This window comes from Alternaria infectoria (assembly GCF_024043175.1).
Source record: "Alternaria infectoria strain BMP 0036 chromosome Unknown scaffold_34, whole genome shotgun sequence".
Taxonomy (NCBI): Eukaryota; Fungi; Ascomycota; class Dothideomycetes; order Pleosporales; family Pleosporaceae; genus Alternaria; species Alternaria infectoria.
Genome location: NW_026250723.1, coordinates 167,408 through 186,023, shown reverse-complemented (window position 1 = coordinate 186,023; position 18,616 = coordinate 167,408). Strand labels below are relative to the sequence as shown.

At 48.0% G+C, this 18,616-nt stretch overlaps 6 protein-coding genes across 6 annotated transcripts; 4 read left to right on the top strand and 2 right to left on the bottom strand.

Moving 5' to 3' along the window:
- Positions 1–4,185: 4,185 nt before the first annotated feature.
- On the top strand, positions 4,186–5,429 carry J4E92_010338 (uncharacterized protein; the record flags this gene model as incomplete). Its single annotated transcript, XM_051501676.1, has 3 exons — positions 4,186–4,479; positions 4,526–4,767; positions 4,823–5,429. The coding sequence occupies 3 exons, from the start codon at positions 4,186–4,188 to the stop codon at positions 5,427–5,429; spliced, it is 1,143 nt and encodes a 380-aa protein (XP_051348147.1).
- A 2,814-nt stretch (positions 5,430–8,243) lies between these two features.
- J4E92_010337 (uncharacterized protein) lies at positions 8,244–9,050 on the top strand (the record flags this gene model as incomplete). The annotated part of the gene is made up of 3 exons (XM_051501675.1): positions 8,244–8,381; positions 8,433–8,555; positions 8,604–9,050. 3 exons carry the CDS (start codon positions 8,244–8,246, stop codon positions 9,048–9,050), a joined length of 708 nt encoding a protein of 235 aa, XP_051348146.1.
- A 543-nt stretch (positions 9,051–9,593) lies between these two features.
- J4E92_010336 (uncharacterized protein) lies at positions 9,594–11,579 on the top strand (the record flags this gene model as incomplete). The annotated part of the gene is made up of 1 exon (XM_051501674.1): positions 9,594–11,579. One exon carries the CDS (start codon positions 9,594–9,596, stop codon positions 11,577–11,579), a length of 1,986 nt encoding a protein of 661 aa, XP_051348145.1.
- A 201-nt stretch (positions 11,580–11,780) lies between these two features.
- Positions 11,781–13,797, bottom strand: J4E92_010335 (uncharacterized protein; the record flags this gene model as incomplete). Its single annotated transcript, XM_051501673.1, has 3 exons — positions 11,781–12,343; positions 12,394–13,444; positions 13,792–13,797. The coding sequence occupies 3 exons, from the start codon at positions 13,795–13,797 to the stop codon at positions 11,781–11,783; spliced, it is 1,620 nt and encodes a 539-aa protein (XP_051348144.1).
- A 147-nt stretch (positions 13,798–13,944) lies between these two features.
- Positions 13,945–15,076, bottom strand: J4E92_010334 (uncharacterized protein; the record flags this gene model as incomplete). The annotated part of the gene is made up of 3 exons (XM_051501672.1): positions 13,945–14,182; positions 14,231–14,847; positions 14,897–15,076. 3 exons carry the CDS (start codon positions 15,074–15,076, stop codon positions 13,945–13,947), a joined length of 1,035 nt encoding a protein of 344 aa, XP_051348143.1.
- Positions 15,077–15,875: 799 nt separating this feature from the next.
- J4E92_010333 (uncharacterized protein) lies at positions 15,876–17,891 on the top strand (the record flags this gene model as incomplete). The annotated part of the gene is made up of 1 exon (XM_051501671.1): positions 15,876–17,891. The coding sequence occupies one exon, from the start codon at positions 15,876–15,878 to the stop codon at positions 17,889–17,891; it is 2,016 nt and encodes a 671-aa protein (XP_051348142.1).
- Between the last annotated feature and the right edge of the window lie 725 nt (positions 17,892–18,616).

The following is an 18,616-nucleotide window of genomic DNA, read 5'->3' as shown; positions in this document are numbered from 1 at the left end:
GAAATTAAAAGTATACTAAAAGGCTTCTTTACTTTATATTAAGACTTAGGCTTCTATCTCTAGATGTAACTATTACTAGAAACTATAAGTTTTCTAAAAGATTAGTATTATTTATACTTACTAAAGAGATAGAACCTTATATTAAGTTTATATAAATAGTAGCTTTAGAAATATACTCTCTATTCTTTATATAAGCTTTATTTAAAGCTTATAAAACTTTTAAAAAGTATTCTATTAATATAAGCTCTAACTTACTTTTATAAGAAGCTTCTTTAGACTTAGAAGTATATCTTTTATAATAGTACTAGTAGTAATAGCTTATATTAGTTAGAACTTAGGTCTTAGTAAGTGTATATATTTTATAAGAGTTCTAGATAATATAATAAGTATATATATTTATACTAGTGTTAGTATTAGAAATAGTAACGCTAGTAGTGTTATAGTTACTATTACTATTACTATTACTATTATTACTTTAACTAGTATTAGCTATAGAGTAAAAAGTAAAGTAAAGCTATTCTATATAATAAAGCTTCTTAGCAAAAGCTTACTAGTTATTATTATAATAGTTATTATTAAGAAAAACTTCTATCTAACTTCTCTATATAGTAGGTAGCTTCTTAGTAAGCTAGAAAAGCTTTTTCTTATTACTTTATTTTAATAAAGCTACTCTAGCTTTAAAGTAAGTAAAGTAGATATTAATAAACTCTCTAGTTTTTATAAAGACCTTATTATTATAAAATATCTAGGTATTAATATAAGTATTTATACTACTATAGTACTTATTAAGAATATTCTATACTTATTAGAGAGAGGTAAACTCTTTACTAGAGATAACTTATCTATTACTAATATTATTCTAGGTAATATTAGTAACTTTATTATAGAGGTAGTCTAACTACTTTATATTATTATTCTTAAAGGTATATAAGTAAGCGTAAAACTAGTCTATAATATTTAGCTTCTATTTAGTATATTAGCTAAGCTTAGTACCTACTAGTTCTATAAAGAAAGTAGGCTTAGATTACTTTACGTATTAGTAGTTAGAGTTATAAGTAATAGAGGTAGTAAAGTTAGAAGTATTCTAATAGATAGAAGTAACTAGGCTTTAGTTATTATAAGTATAGTTATTATAATAATAGAAGCTCTTATAAAAAAAGTATAAAAGTTTATTAAAGTCTTTAGAGTTAGAGCTATTAGAATTTCTAAGCTAAGTAGTAGCTATCTATAGCGTAAGAATCTTTTTACATACTTTAGTATAAGTAGTATACTTCTATAAATATATCTTCTTATATTTATTCTTATAGATAGTAATCTTAGTAATCTTATAAGTAGTAAGAAAAGTATATTACTTATTATATTAGTAGTTACTATAAGCTTTACCTTAAAGAATATAGAGCTACTTTTATATATTAATAAAATAGAAGTCTAACTACTTAAAGTTATTTTTAGTAGTATCTAATTTATAGGTAAAGTTAATAGCTTCTATCTTATACTAGCTATAAGCTAACTTCTTATCTATAAGATTTTCTTTAAGCTTAGTAATATATATATTTAACTAGCTAATATTATTATAGAAAGTATAAATAGTATTAAACGTAAGATTAAGAAGATAAACTACTTCTTAGTTAGAGTAGTTCTCTAAAAGAGTCTTATTAAAGTTACTAATATAAGTTTTCTAACTATTAAGTCTATATTTATATACTAATAGAATTTATTAAGTAGACTCTATTTTTAAAATTATATAACTATTATATAAATATTAAATAAAGTTAGTATTACTTAAAGCTCTAGCTATTAGCTTTATAGTTAAAGAAAGTAAGTATAAAAACTACTAGGCTTATTCTAGACCTATATTACTATTATTAAAGTTCTTCTAAAAGAAAGTAAACTAGTTAATATTATAAGCTATACTACTATACTAAAGGTAAGTAAGTAAAGTAGAGAGAAAGAAGTAGTAAACGTCTAGCTTAGAGTCTTACTTAAAATATTATATAGTAACCTTAGAGTTAAAGAATATCTTCTTATAGTATATAATAGTATTACTTTTATAAAAGTTTTTATTAAAGTTTTTATTCTCTAAGAAGTTAATAGAAGAGTTACTCTAGGCTTAGAAGTTCTTTTAGTAGAGAAAGTTTAGTATATTACTAGAATTATTATTATTAAATAATCTAAAGACTAAAGAGTTACTAGCTTTACGTAGATTAGTGTTACTATATAAGTAGAGTAATAAAAGAAACTCTAGAACTAAGCTACTAAGAGTAGTTTCTATTACTTAGGTATTTTATATAGAAAATAGAAAGAACGCGTATAAGTTAAATAAGCTACTAAGAAAGCTAGTGCCTTTACTACTATCTAGAGCGTAAGTAGCTAAGAATATAGTAAATATAGTATATAAGAGAATAGTAGTTACGCTACTATTACCTATAACTAGTAGAAAGAATAGCGTAGCTATAGCTAGCCTAAAAGTAGACTTAGAAGTTATTTTCTAACTAGTTTTAGTAGTTTAGTTTAGTAGAGTATTCTAGAATACTATAGTGTTTAGTATAACTACTAATATATTAGATAAAGTATAAGTACTTAATTATTAATTATATATCTTTAAGAGTTACTAGAGATATTAATTTAGTCTATTACGCTAGAGTTACTAATATAATTTAAAGACTATAATAATATATAAAAGTTATATTAAGATTAAATAGTTAAGTTAATTTAAATTTAAAAGTTATTATAGTATAGAGAAAAAGATCTACTTTATAGAAACTATATATAGGTAGAGTAGGTATATAGACTACTTAGCTAGGTATCTAAACTATAATAATAATAGTACTTAAAATACTTTTTTAATATACTATTAAAGCTTTTAATACTAAAGCTATAACTTTTATTATTAGTTAATAACTACTATTACTAAATATTAATTATAATTTAAGCTACTAAAATTACTAAATACTTAACTTATAAGCTAAAAAAGTAGTAAAATAAATAAAAGAATTTATAAATAAATAGTTAAAATATATAAAAAAAAACTTAGTAGATTATACTATAAAGACTAAATAAATTAATTAGTATATTTTAATGCCTAATACCTCTAAGATAATACTAGACACTAAGGTAAGCATAGTAGGCTAGTAGGTAGTAGGGCAGCTAAAGATAATAGAGTTTGAAGTCCGATCCGCAGGGATGCTTCCGAACACGAAGGCTCTCTATAGACTGCTCTAGCGTCACACTAAGGCTACGGGCAGATTACACCACTCAAATTAGCCGGTATTTGGTGGCTCTCCTACATGACGCCACCATCTTCGAATGGTACCCTGGTCAGGTTCTCTCCCGCACTATCCTACCATCAGCATATGAACATATCATGTTGACGGAGGGCTCAGACGCTCGCCAAAGATACGACTAAGGAACGCTCAAGGGAGAGCAATCGCACCTAATAATACGAGAGCCAACTGCAGTATGTTCGCGCGAACAAGTTCCAAGCTCTCACCACACCATGACAGCGCTCCCGTCCGCACTTGGCCCGCCTGGTCATTCAGCAACGAAGGCCGTTCGTTCAACCCAAGCGATGTTTTGCGTAACACAGACTACGCCACGCGAAAAGCTCGTTCGTCAAAGCACCTGCATGATCTGCACCCGGTGAACCGAGGGACGACTTCGTGGTTTGGAAGACGCCCATTTAGCGGCAAAGATCGCCATCCACCATGGCAAACGCATAGACTGCATCATGCAAGTGAGTTCGTATGCATGGTGTGGTCTTGCTCACTGCGACGGTCCGCTACGGAGATGTACCCCTCGAATTTAGACTATTTACGTATGCAGGGAGAAGTGCATAGTCTCATTGGCTCAGCCAACTTCTTGCCGTCTGCTAAGTCTAGCTCTTCCGTTAGGCACACCATCCCCCCAGATCTTCCCTACATGCTACCAGGGTCTCGTTTATCCATCAGTTTTGAGTTTCGGATGCCTCCTCAAACGACATAGCCTCCCGGTTTTGTGTGAACTGTCACCCTAGTCCGTGCAGCTTGCAGTGCAGGTACCTCGGGGCGCAGTGCCTGACACATGTACTCTTCCACCCACGGGGAACTGCGAATACATATGTAAAGGAGTGCCTTGGTAACCTTACCACGCCCGTCCGACATATCGACAAGCTACGTGTAGCATCGTCTGTTTCTCTTCACAGCAGCCATGGAACCCTTAACACCCGAACAGTCGGCTGCCTTGGCCAAGGACGATCGGGGTCCACTCACCAAGTCTATCGTCGTTGCTTTCACATGCATAGCGGTGATATGCGTTGGCCTGCGTCTCTTCACTCGGCTTCGATACCTGGGACGAGCATTAGGATGGGAAGACTACACCATCGTAGTCTCCATGGCTCTCTCCATTGCCACCGGCATACTTCAGGTCATGCAGGCGAATGCTGGAAACGGCAAACACGCTGCCCTGATCGAGTTTCCAACCGGAGTTGAAATCATCTTAAAGGTGAGAACTTGTACAATGTATACAATCCTAAGCTAACGTATTCCAGTACCTCTTCTGGAGTATCATCTGCTACAACGCCAGCCTTATGTTCACCAAAGTGTCCATTCTCTTGCAATACGGCCGAATCTTTACTGTGCGCGAGATGCGCATTCCACTCCACATCGTCATGGCCGTGTGCGTTCTTTGGGGTGTGAGCACAATCATCACCTCTATCTTCACATGCGTCCCTGTCCACGCCTACTGGAAGATCCTGGAGCAGCCGACTTCGAAGTGTATCGACAACAAGACGTGAGTGTTACCAAAGTGCTCAGCCTCACGATGCGCAATGCTAATTGGATCATAGGATTTGGTATGTGAACGCCAGCATCAACATCGTAACCGATCTCCTTGTCGCCTTCCTTCCCGTTCGCGTCATCTGGACCTTGCAGATCGCCATGCGCCAGAAGATTGCTCTCTTGGCGATCCTAACCATCGGTTGGTTCGTCTGTGTCGTATCGATCCTCCGCCTCCACGCTCTCGTTGTCCTGGTCGCGCATCCCGACGACAACACTTACTACAGTGCACCGACGGCCTACTGGTCCGCGATCGAGATGAACCTCGCCATCGTCTGCGCATCGCTTCCCGCGCTCAAGCCACTGGTTGTCAAGATTATTCCCGGCTTCTCTTCATCACTCAATGCCAGCAGGGCATATGGGGGTGGGACCGGTACTGGAGCCAGCACGAAGCAAATTGGTGTCAGGAGCACAGCAAGACGCATCGACGATGACTTTGAACTGGGCCGGCCAGGTAGCACAACACCTTATCAGACGACTTCCGAGGAAGGCGGCATGTTTGGGAAAAACATTTACGTTTCGCGACATTTCGAGCAGCATTTCGAACAGAGTTCATGCAAGAGCGACAGTGAGAGCCAGAAGGATCTCGTCGCTGAGCCCAAGTCAGTACTTCATTGAACGATTGCTAGATAGAATTGAACATCTTCTCTCGAGAATTGCACACGCATGAACCACCTCATCTCCTCTCCTCCACATCCCGCGATCCGATGTTCGAGGCTCGGGACCGCGCACGGCGTCTCGCGACGTGCCGCCTTGCAGGGAACGCATCTCGGTTATCATCTACTCTTCACGCTGGCGCAGTGCGCAAAACGCCTCTTTTTTTGCGCACCACTCATTCATTCAGTCGAAGTCCGGCGTGCGCTGTATGGCTAATCGCAGTCTTGGCCTCCACTAACAGCCGTGATTATGTGTGCGGATGAGAGTGCAGCGCCACCCGTCGGAAGGCTTGAGTATGGACTTCCTCGAGCATTGTCCAAGGGGTTCTTGGATAGCGCATTGAGTTACATACAGTACAATGTATGAGCCCCGGGCTATGATTTGACGCCTGCCTATATTAGTAAGGCATGAGGCCTCAACACCAGCGCACGCGTGGAACCGATCAGCCGCCGTCATCTGCACGACAAGTGAGCCACGCGTCTGGCGGAGATGCTCCCTGTGGTTTCCAACGTCGACGATGGCGACGAGGCTGCCGATCACCCAGCGGCATCTCCAGAGCTATCGCCCGCTAACTGCATCAGGGCTGGCATCTCGGTAACGGCCCGATTACGCTTCGAACATGCCGGTCGCCTTCTTATACCCGTCGTCTCTCCTTCGCGAACGTGAGTCGCGGAAGCATCTCTACCGCGGCGGGCTGTATAGAGTTGTCGTAATCGGTCCGCGAACCGAATCGATGTTGTCTCCAATGCCTGTCGGGACCTGTTCCGTGGCATTGGTGCTCGGGTTCCCGTACGTCTTCGCGTAGCTGAGCACAGTAGCGAAACATCTTGTGTTAGACGAATCGCATCTCTGATATACATAGATCGGAAACCGGCAAAAGAAGGGCCGGTGATTTTGGGCTGCCAGATTGCCGGGTTCCATGCGGTTTTGAAAGACTGACGTGCCTTAGCTGGCAGAACTGGAAGCGCAGCAATGTTCGTTGTGCCCAAGGGGCAGCTTCTAGTGTTTCCAGGAGGATACTATCTTCAAGTGAGCCGACTCGGCCGAGTAGGTTCGTTGATGCGCTAATGTTCTGTGACGCTTCCCATCACGCTCGACGGTGACTGTCCACGAGATCATCGGCTTGAGATGTACAGTGTTTACTCATCAATGGGAATCTTGATTTTGCCATGTCAATTATCGTACGATCTTAAACCCGGCATGCAAATCTGATCGGAGTTCTGAACCGCGTCCTATGGCGAAACGGTTTGCGAGCATGTACCCATGGTCGTGGAAGAATCACGTGCATTCACTCCGTTCAGGGCTTCCTTGCAACGGCTCACAATTCCAAGTAGACCCAGAGCCCCGAGCCGTCCTCCTAGTCCGTCATTTGTTGCGAACTCAAACACAGCCTGATCGCAGATCTGACATGTCGTGGCACGGCGAAATAACCTGTAGCGTCTAGCGGGATGCGGAAAACGACGAAGCTTCTATTTAGATCGCGTATAATAAACCTTCGCGATATGTCTAAACTCTATTTCAGACATTACACATTCTGTGCCGTGGTGGTTCTGAGGTTGTCGCAACATTGCGATCGACAAGATGGCGTCTGGCATAACCACTAGAATCTATTCAGAACGCGCAGGGGAATAGGTGCACCACTCTCAAGCTTCTGGTCTTTGTTTCCTTGATGTCGAGACCAAGGAGACGGCAGGTTGGTACAAGGTCTGACTTCACCACGAACCCAAAGTACCCAGGTATCACGCTGGGGGACTTGCAATTGAGTAAGAGCTCGTGTTTCATCATGTGCTGGACCGCTCCCTGTGAGATGTGAATATGGTGGCTGGTCGAATATTCCGCTCTATCGTGGCGTTGAGTTTTGCATCATTCAGCAAGACTAGGTACCCAGGTACGGCTCGGGGCTATCATCCGACATGGCAGAATGCTTGTCTTGGGGTTGAAGAATACGATTAATACAATATCACTAATCTTTGCACAGTTGCTACCTTGTAGATACCTGGGCATGCAATGATAGTTCGCTGGAATCCTTTGCCGTTAGTGTCGATGACCGCCTGGGGCAGCGGGGGAGTGCGCGACCCGCTCCGGGCCTTGAGCGCCGCTGCATCGTCCCACCCGGCCTTCTACTTCCTTTCTTCGCATCGCTACACCCACTCTCAATAAACTTCAATATCGTCTGCGATAACACCATCGTCATCAGGAGTGCACTTGTCTCCCCCTGTCACGCCTCGTGACGTGAACATGTAGTTGTCATCCCATTTCGGCACGGAGCTCGGTGGGCCGCGCTGGTTGCATCGCATATAGCACCTGTTTATTCACCTCAACTTGGCCGCCGCACCTGCAAAGAGCTATGCATTCCAGTTGGAACGCGAGTACACCAGATGTGGAAGACCTTCTCTTCGATAGCTTCCATTGGTGGGTCTTCTCGTGCAAGATTGACCACCATACTGCGGGGTGTGTCATGTCTAGATGAACTGTGGATCTATGGAGCGACTTCCCAGGCCATTGTCCGTCGTTATTTGGCAGAGCGAGATCTGATTACTGGGGCTGAGGCCTCCGTGATCATCAGAAGGCTGTCATTACCGCCAGCTAGACACCATACCAAGACCTTCATCTGGGCCAGCCAGCTCATTCTTGGGATAAGAGGAGCTGAGCTCTTCACTGTACGTTTCGTGTTGACCTCGAAAGACACAAAGATTGCACTACATAGGCACTTGATTACAATCTAGAAGTTGCGCTCTACCCAACACCTTACGAAAAGTATACAATTCTGCCAACATGCGCGTCACCATCCCCTCGGCATCGCTGGCTATCGCAGCCTTGGCAGTAGCAGCATCAGCAACTCCAATCGAACTAACAAATCGCCAATCGACGGTGAAGATCATGGCTCTCGGCGATTCGATCACCGGTAGCCCAGTATGTGCCCGGTAATGATACTACCGCAATACGTACCTAACCACGGCATAGGGCTGCTGGCGAGCTTACCTCTGGCAAAACCTCCAAGAGGCCGGTATCAAGAACACCGACTTTGTAGGCAGTCTTGCTGGCCAGGGCTGTGGCTTTCCATACGACGGAGAGAACGAGGGACATGTAAGCTTGTTATCAAACACCCATTGCACGGCTGACCCGGAACATCAGGGCGGCTTTCTAGCAGTAAATATCGCGAACCAGAACCAGCTTCCCGGTTGGCTCTCATCCGCCAAACCCGACATCGTCATGATGCACCTCGGTACGAACGACGTGTGGAGCAACCGCTCGCCCCAAGAGATCACCACCGCATTCAGCAAGCTCGTAGACCAGATGCGCGCCTCGAAGCCCACGATGAAGATTCTCGCCGCGAAGATTATTCCCATGAACCCTTCGAACTGCGCTGAGTGTGGACAACGTGTCGTTGCCCTGAACACTGCGATTGAAACATGGGCGGCAACCAGGACGACTGCAAACAGCCCCATCACGGTCGTAGACTCGTGGACTGGGTTCGACACAAAGACTATGACTGGCGATGGCGTTCATCCGAACGATGCAGGCAATAAGAAGCTTGCTGGGACGTGGTTCCAGCCGTTAGCGGACGCCATCAGAGGCTGATATACCTGCACAGTGTGTGGAGTCTACTTATGGGAGACGGTGCTTGTTGTCTTTCATTGGCCGCAGACGTATTAATAGCGCTGATGCGTGAAACTTTGCGAAGCGTTCGATGTATGCAGGCTCTGCGCGCTGCTTTGTGCTGCGCCTTCGCTCTGCAAATAATACTTGTTGTACAACAATCGTACAAACAATCTCCCCTCCGGACTCCGAAGCACCGAAACCCCTCGCACGTATTTTCGTGCGATCTTTGATCATGTGGGGTATCGTCCCATGATGCTGTAGCTGAAGGCTCGGAAGTGCCAAGATGTCCGAACATGAGGCTGTCGGCGATACTTCGTAGCAATCAGCCACTCCAGAAACGCGTGTACTTTCCTGTCTAGGGAAGACATACAGCATCACATTCGGCCGGGCGTATGCGCCGAACGCATATGCTGCGCGCGTTACGGACGTAAAGAACACCGGTCTGATGAGTGGTTTCGTATATATGGTATCAAGACCGACCATGAACGTTCTCACCATCAAGTTCTACGTACCAGCTTCTCTATGTCTGCCTCCGGAACCACTATGCTCATGCGAATACTCACCACGGCAGCGCTGTATGCTGCAACGAACGCTATACCAGCACGAGCGCCATCCTTTGCGGACACCGTATTCCACAACGGCTCTATCTACACGCTGGACGCATATTCGTCAAAGGTCGAAGCGCTGGCAATCAAAGACGGCGTCATCACCTTCGTCGGATCGAACGAAGATGTCAAAGTACGCATTGGCAATACGACCCAGGTAGTCAACCTGCAAGGCCATGCTGCCATCCCAGGCTTGATCGACTCTCACATGCACATCCTCGGCGGCGGCATCTATCTCCTCAAATGCGACCTCAACTACCAGCCGCTTGACCTAGCTGGCGTTCTTCAGCACATTCAGCGCTGTATTGACGATGAATCCGACAAACCGGATGACGCTTGGATGGAGGCGGTGAACGTAGACTATTCGACTCTCACATCACGGAGTGGATCAGTCGACAAGACCAGCATCGATGCGCTCAAGACGAAGCGACCCGTAGTCGTCCGCTCGAGCGACTACCACACCATCCTGGTGAATTCGCGAGCGTTGGAGATATCCAACATCACCGCGGCGACTCCAAACCCATCCAATGGCCATATCGAACGACTACCTGGAAGCCAGGAACCTTCAGGCGTACTTGAAGACAATGCTTCTGACCTACTCGGCATACCCCTGCCTTCACCGGAAGAGGCTGTGAAGGCCGCTCTAGCTGCTATGCAGCTGCTACGGCAGTCCGGTATCACCACCTTCCAAGAGGCGATGGCTTTGAAGGAGTACGACCAGGTGTTTCAGGCTGTTCAGCAAGGAGGAGGCTTGAGCGCACGAGCGTTCTTTGACTACCGTATCGATGCTCCAAGCTCCGTCGCCGAAGTGCCTGATCTGGTGGCCAAGACTGTCCAGCTCATCCGCGGGTTCGACAACAACTCTACAATGCAGCCTGCTCCATCTCTCAAATGGCAGGCCGTGAAGGCCTTCTTGGATGGAGTCATTACTTATCCGGCAAGGACGGCAGCTCTCATTGAGCCATACTGGAGCTTGGTCAATGGGTCTAATACGACATGGGCACCCGACCCAAGCACGCTCAGGAAGACCTACTGGGAACCTGAGATCCTCGCACGTACTCTCTCGGGCTTCTTCCTCGCCGGCATAGACGCACAACTCCATGCTGACGGTGATCTTGCTGTCCGTGTTGGTCTTGACGCTGCCGAATACTTCCGTAAAGCGCATCCCGGACACGACTTCCGCCTTGGTCTAGCGCATGACGAGCTCTCTCACGAGGATGACTGGCGCCGTTTCAACGAGTTGGAAGTCGACGCCATCATGAGCTTCCAGTGGTCACAACTCGCCCCTTCATACCTCCCAAACACATTTCCATCGCTCGCCGAATACCGCCGCCAAAACCTGCAAGCCTATGCCGAGATCGAGAAAGCTGGTAGGCCCGTTACCTACGGAAGTGACTGGCCAGTCGACCCTCTCGACGAGTTCCTCGCTCTGAAGATAGCAGTCACGCGTTCAGGTGATCCTGGCAATCCACATTCCTCGGCATCCCAGGGCGCTCCTTACAATGGCACGTTTCCTGGTGAAGGCATCTCCCGCGAAGCTGCTCTTCGCGCCATCACTATCAACGGCGCCAAGTTCCTGAGGGCCGACAAGTATATTGGATCCCTGGAGGTTGGCAAATTCGCTGATCTGATCGTTTTGGAGAACGACTACTTCACTGTGCCGGAAGAGATGATTGGTCGCCAACGTGTCCAGCTCACGATGGTGGGAGGTGAGGTAGTGTACATCGCCAAAGAGGCTGATCAGAAATTTGGAATTATCACAGCCAAGTATCCTAACGATGACAAAGAGAGTGTCGCCCTTGATCGCAAGGCAATCGGAGGCTTGGACCGCAAGCAGGTGTCGATGAAAGGAGCAGTGAATGCAGCAAAACTGAGGAAGCGAAACGAGTGCGTGCACCATTGAAGTGGCGTAGCCACCTGGGGGAAGTAGTGCGGGACATATCTTTGTCAACTAGACCATGTAGCTTTTGAGGATTAGCATTGCAAATAGCGTGTTGTCATAAGCTGTTGATTAGGGTACCTCACGAGTGACATGATGTATGCCGGAATCGCGGTGCAGGTTGTGATTTAAGTCATCCTCAGACGGGACAGTGACCTCGTAAAACTACCGAAATTCGGCGTAAGCAAAATGCGCCGGAGTCAGTACAGGCTGCAGTTCACCATACGAATACAAGCCCATCATCATGCCAGTGAAAGGCGCTCCGATGTATGGGTTACGTGTCATGACCTGGGTATCAATCTCGCCCAGCCATGCCCATTCAGCGCTCTGCTGTGCCCCATCGTCGACTTCCCGATAGCCAAACCGATAGGACGTAGCCGTACTCTCGATGGTGAGTTTTATCTCACCCTTCTCTGAGATGGGCTGCTCCACAATCTCCATGTCAGGACGAGTAAGTCGAACGATTCGCTGAGGCTGGCCGTTGCGATCTGTGAAAGCAATGCCAATGCTAGAGTAGCAAGTGTGATTCCAGTACAATACAGTTCCAGCCTCGACGCGTGGGACGTTCGGTTGGAAATCCAGTTGAGTCTCCCACGTCACAGGCCAATGTCTTTGTTTTCGTAGGAATAGCGTCGGACATGCTGGCATCGATAGGGTGTATGGGCCGCCATATAGGGTAAGAGAATCATGTCGCGCTGTCATCGAGTAGTCCTTCTTCACGGGCGTATCTGCAGGTGTGTTAGGTTCGTACCGTATGTCGGCTTTCTGGGTTGCTTACTCTTCCTGTACCAGCCAAGGCCAAGTCTAACCCCGCTGAAATCGTCCCTCCAAGCCTTGTCGTCATCAAGAGTGGACTCTTTCGGCCCGTTCATTTGCAGTGTGACCGGTTTCCCTTCGTTGAAGATTGGCCAGTCGTTTTCCCAACGAACTGGGAGTAACATTGACTCGCGTCCGAAAACCGAAGTTCGCCATTCGTCACCTTCCTTTCTCGGTCGCACGCCTAAACACATCGCCCACCATTGGCCTTGGATGTCCTCAACAATATCGCAATGGCCAGTGTTCTGGATCTCGTCGTCTGTCGTGTTGCGCCAAAGCGGATTGTGTGGTGCTTCCTCCCAAGGTCCGAAGGGGCTCTCTCGACTCCGGCATACATATTCGCAGTGTCCAGACTCTGTGCCGCCCTCCGCCGTGAAGAGATAGTAGTAGCCGTTCAACTTGAAGAGATGAGAACCTTCTGCTATACCGGATTTCGACTCCCGAACCATCTTAGGTGTTGACTTCAACGTGCCAGACTCCAGATCAATGGTAGATATATGTATAGCAAAGTCTTTTAATTTACCTCCAGGCGTCCGATCGAGCTTCTTGTAGGTGGAAGACAAGTATACCTGACCATCGTCGTCCCAGAACAAGTCGAAGTCGAAGCCAATCTGGTCGAAGTACACAGGTTCGGACCACGTGCTGTCGTTCCAGATGTTGGTGGTTCTGACGTAGAAACCTCGGGGCCATACGCGATCGTCGTTTTGCGGTCTGTATCGGTCGAAAGAGTTGGTAATGATGTAGAATGTACCCTTGTGGTAACGAATGGTTGTTGCCCAGATACCGCCTCCCGGCTCAGGAGTCTTGATATCGAGTTGTGACTTGCGCGTCAGCGCATGGCCGATTAGCTTCCATTTGATAAGGTCTTTACTGTGATATATGGGCGCGCCAGGAAAGTATTCGAAGGACGAGGTGACACAGAAGTAGTCGCTACCCACGCGAATGACGGACGGGTCTGGGTTGAAGCCAGGGAGAACTGGGTTGGTAAAAGCAGTCATGGCGAAAGTCGCTGACTGAATTTTGATTTTGGGAGGTTCAGCGTGGGATGAGGCTCAAAGGCTTGAGTATATAGGCCAACTGCGCCGCGGCTGCCATCTTCCGCTGTGAGCCGCATGCCGCGTCTGCGGATGAGGCTGAGACCATTTTGACGGCCGACGAGTGGGAGCCCAATCGCGTAAAAGGTACGGTCGCGCGTTTTTCCTCGAATCACAATATGTGTGGATGTATCCCGTGATGTTCCAGGCCCTAAGAGGAGCTATCGTGAGAGAAACACGGGGGAGATGGAGGATTGAGGGGTAAGGCTTGGCGTGGTCAAGGCGTTCCTCACGGGCAAATCTCGGGCCTCTCAACAAAACAACACGCCCATTTCGCGACACACGCGGCAGCCGGCACTGCCTCTGCACTTGTTCACAGCAATACATCATGTTTGCACGGAAGCGAGTCTGCCGAATATGCGCTTTATGATCGCGATACAGTGGGTAGCGCTTACATTGCCATGCGCGCTCACATCTACTTAGGTATAGGTGACTGCCATACCGCCAGGAAGCTCCGTCAGCCAGTCGCCGCTCACTCCGACATCTTCAACCGCCTGTTGCGGTTTCTTGCATTTCATTGAGTCTTGCGCAGACTGAATCTTCAACACCTGACAGTTGGCATTGGCACACTTGCCGCTTGGCAAAGCATCCATGGCTTTCTGGAGCGAGTCGTCCTTCCAGCCAAAGAGATAGTCTCCATGCTGTCCGTAGCCCGTACTGTCTACAGTCAGTCATCATTAAAGAAGCAGAAAGAGGAGCGCTCACCCATCGCCAAAGCTGTACACGAACGGCTGCTTGTTGTTGCCGTACCATGCGTTGTTCTTGTACCGGCCGGTGTCCCACATGATCTCGTACATCACCTGCGGGATAGCTACCGGGTGCGTACTGGGACAGTTTGGGGTGCCTAGACCTCCGCCGTTGGAGTATGCGACGTGGCTCTTGTGATCTGGCGAATCAAGGTTCTTCCCATCCCAGCAAGACGGAAAGATGACAGTCGCTCTGATGCCACCAGGACAATACTTATTGGGCAGTTCTGCGGTGTCTTTCGCATCACAGGGTGCAAAGCCTTCTCCATTCTGCAAGCATCGATGGCAGATGCTTGCGCGATTAGGCTTCTTGGCCATGGGATCACCCGCAATCATGCGGAACCCAGGCTTGAAGGCCGTCATCTTGTTGTTCTTCGCGGAATACGGCATGTAGTACACCGTCATGCCACCGTCCTGCTGGAGCCCTACGTTGGCGAATTGTGGCACACGTTGGAATGTGCCGTTCTCGGGCGATTTGAAGTAGAGCGAGGCAGTCCAGTAGTTGCTGAAGTCCTCACTGTATGTGCAAGACGTACAAGTCGAACGTGTCGAAGGGTCAAAGACACCAGGCTCCATCTATGGTCTGTCAGTGGACGTATCGCTCATGGGCCGGGTGGAGTATTACGGTAAGGTTGAAGGAGTTTCCTCCGATAATCTGATGCGTGTGTGGCGAGGGTCGCTGGCCGGGGTTCACCAACGGATCGGCCCTCTCAACGGTGAGCTGCGAGCAGGCGAAGCGCAGCATGTTCTGCGCAGAGACGCATTGCGTCAAAAGCGCGCTGGCGAAGACAGTGGACCAAATCATGACGACAATGGTATGACTAGCTACTGGTGAGTTGCGAAAGCCATCCGGTCGAAGTTACGAGGCTTCTTAAGCCAAGGAGTTCTCATGACGTCCATGCAAGCTGGAGGCTTGCTATCAGTGAGTATATTACGGTGTGACGGCAGTAGTACTTCTCCTCCCATTCATGCCAATGACAGCGCGACGGGTTTCCCAGTCATACATCTTGTGACGTTCATTCCACAACGAAGCTGTGGTAATTGTTCGACTCGATCATTTGGATGAAGTCGTTAATTAACACAAGTTACCGGCAGTTGCAGCTACAATACCGAAGGCAAATCACAACAAGCTTTCGCTCCCGAGACTGCCGACAGGGATGTTGTTGTGCACAGTCGGTCATTGTACAGATCCGATATTGATTGCTGCAGCTATCGGCATGTGTGAAGCATGGGGGAACAAGTCCAGGGCAAGATAATCCGGTAGAGAATCTCGGGAGTTGGTAACGCGAGTGCAAGCCGTGCGGCAGCGGCCTCTATCTTCGCTCTCTCATCCTTCCAACTGGTGCCATGGACTTCAAGGTATGAAGAGAGATGAGGTTGTCAAAGTATCGTATTACTTTCGGCGGTTTTGCTGCAGTCCGGCTGCGACTGCCCCATTGGGCGGTTTGCGGGGGTGAACCGAGGATGTCTGCGACATCCGAGCGCCAATACATCTACACCATGAAGCTGGGCACCATGTGCGTCGGGGAAGTATCGTCTCTTCTCTGGAGATAGGCACTTTTATCCGTCTCTACTTCGATTGCGTAACTGCTTTGCATGCCAGCATGACGCAACAGCCGCCTCGGGCTTCCTCCTCAACATCAGGCTTCTTCCAAGCCCTTCCGGTACTTCCGCCACAATTTACCAGTCCGACTTCGCTACCAGATACTTTCCGTAGTTCGTATTCGAATGCGACACAAGCTTCCGATGACAAGGTTATCGCGCGAATATTGGATCTCTACCTGCCACAGGATGCAACGGAGGCTACCAAGCGTGTCCATCATCTAGCACGTCTGTCACTTAATCCATCTATTTTGAAGTACGCCACAGATGCGGAGACCAACCATCCGGTACTGCGTCCGCTTTCTACCTTCGGTACGGAAAACAAGAACGATCCCTTGTGGACGACAACAGGATGGCAGAAGCTAAAGGAGATTGGCTATCGTGAAGGTGTCGTCTCGGTAGCTTACGACAAGTCTTATCGCCGCTTCAACAGACGCGTGGGACAGTTTGTTGGGGGCCATGTATGGGGCCCGACTGGTACCATGACCGCATGCCCTCAAAGCATGACCGATGGCGCCGCGACGTTGTTAGACAAACACAAAGACGACAAAGATGGCGATCAGCCGGGTCGAGGCGAAGTGCTACGGGAAGCTTATCGGCGGGTGTGTAGTCGCGACCCTGACGTGGCTTGGACAAGCGGACAATGGATGACTGAGCGGTCTGGCGGAAGCGATGTATCTGGCACGGAGACACTTGCTCGACGTATGACACCGCAGGAGCTTGATGAAGATGCAAATCGAGGAAGAGATCGTGATGCAGTTGGTATGCAATTGGGCCCCTGGAAGATACATGGTTTCAAGTGGTTCAGCAGCGCAACGGACTCAGAGATGGCTGTACTCCTCGCGCGAACAGACAAAGGCGGCCTGTCTGCCTTCTACATGCCCATGCGACGACGCGTGGGAGGGCAATCCATGGAGAGTCATACGCTAAACGAAGAAGCCCCGCCTCTCACCGAGCTCAACGGCGTTCGCATCCAGCGCTTAAAGAACAAACTCGGAACAAAGTCACTACCAACTGCGGAGCTCGAGCTCAACGGCGCACGCGGCTGGCTCATTGGCAAAGAAGGCCAGGGTGTGAAGGAGATTTCCGCCATTCTCAACATCACGCGACTATACACCGCAGCTGGTAGTGTAGGGAGTTGGGCGCGTGGTCTGGCGATCTCCCGTGCATACAGCAAAGTACGCAAAGTGCGCGGCGGACTACTCCAAGACAACCCAGCGCATCTCGCATGGATGGCCGAAGAAACAGTCAAGTACTGGGCCAGTGCGCACTTCACCTATCTGGGTGTTGCTCTACAGGGCGCTTTGGAACAGGATTGGGACGAGATGGTCGCGAACACAAAGGCCGCACATTTGATCCCAAGCGACAAGACCACAGTAGCGGCGTTGTTGAGATTGCTACTGCCCGCGATGAAAGCTCAAGTCAGCGTCGCATCCGTTGATGGCCTGCGACAGTGCATGGAATGCCTTGGTGGTGTCGGGTACTGCGAGAACAACGAAGACGGCGGGCTGATGAACATCGCGAAGATCTATCGCGACAACCTCGTCAACCCGATATGGGAAGGCACTGTCAGCGTCATGGCAGAAGATGTCGTTCGGGTACTCACTGACAAGCGAGTGGGCGGCGGCGATATCATGAAGAACATCTTGACACCGTGGGTCAGGGACGTGCTCGGTCGATGTGCTTCCATCTTCCCAGATCAAGTCAAGATTGTCGAAGAGAGACTTCAGGCGCTCGACGACGTTGTTCATAGTGCACAGAAAGAAGAGCTGCTATACCGTGGACGAGAAATTCTACAGCATCTCGAGGTCATCGCCAGCAGCGTCGCGCTGATGTACGATGCGCAAGCACACCCAGACGCTGTTGCACAAGAGATCGCAGTACGATGGATCCACCTGAAAGCTCTATCGCCACAAACGCATCCGCGCTCTCAAAATTGGAAAGAACTGTCGACTATGGACAAGCGCATCTTCCTTGGAACGACGGAAGCAGCCGTCGGTGTTTCAGCGAAGCTCTGAGGCAAGCGTAGTTGCGAGGGATGCGATTGGTTGCGCAACAAAGCCCTGGAAACATCCATCTACTATTGGTAGGATACCAAAACAAAACCGCGCTTCAAGTTGACCGCGGAGTCAATTCATCCAATGCTTCATCATGTGAAACTATTGAAGCGTGGTTACTTTTGCTGTCAGCTATCGATGTACCAGATGTTGCGGCACAACTTGCCTGTGGGGTCGCACTTGAGGCGAGGTGAGCCCTCTATTATCGCGACTTCTTATCGGGATTGCAGCGTCGCATCTTACTGGCGCCAGCCATCTTCATCTTCTTCGCAGACATGCATTAAACACACCCCGAGAATCCGATCGTACCTTTTCCTCATGCGCCCTGCAGTCCCATAGATACCAGATACTCCGAATGCGACAGTGCGCTCGAAACGGCACATCCGCGACGCAGTCGGCACGACCCGCACTCTGCAAAACGAAACATTACCGCCAAGTCCTTCCGCAATAGTCCAGCTCCAAGGTTCAAACCAGACAGCTGTTGTTCGAGTAGCCCTAATAACTTTGACAAGATGTTTTGCCTAGTGGCGTCCCCCGTAGCGGGAGTCCGTCAGCGCGCATCCCCACATTCTCCGGTGGTGCCAGGATGCGACCTCCCGAATGGCGCGCCCGCCATCAGCATGATGGGTCTCCACTTCCAATGCCGAGAAGAGTAAAGCTTCGTGATTATTATACATGCTTGCAGG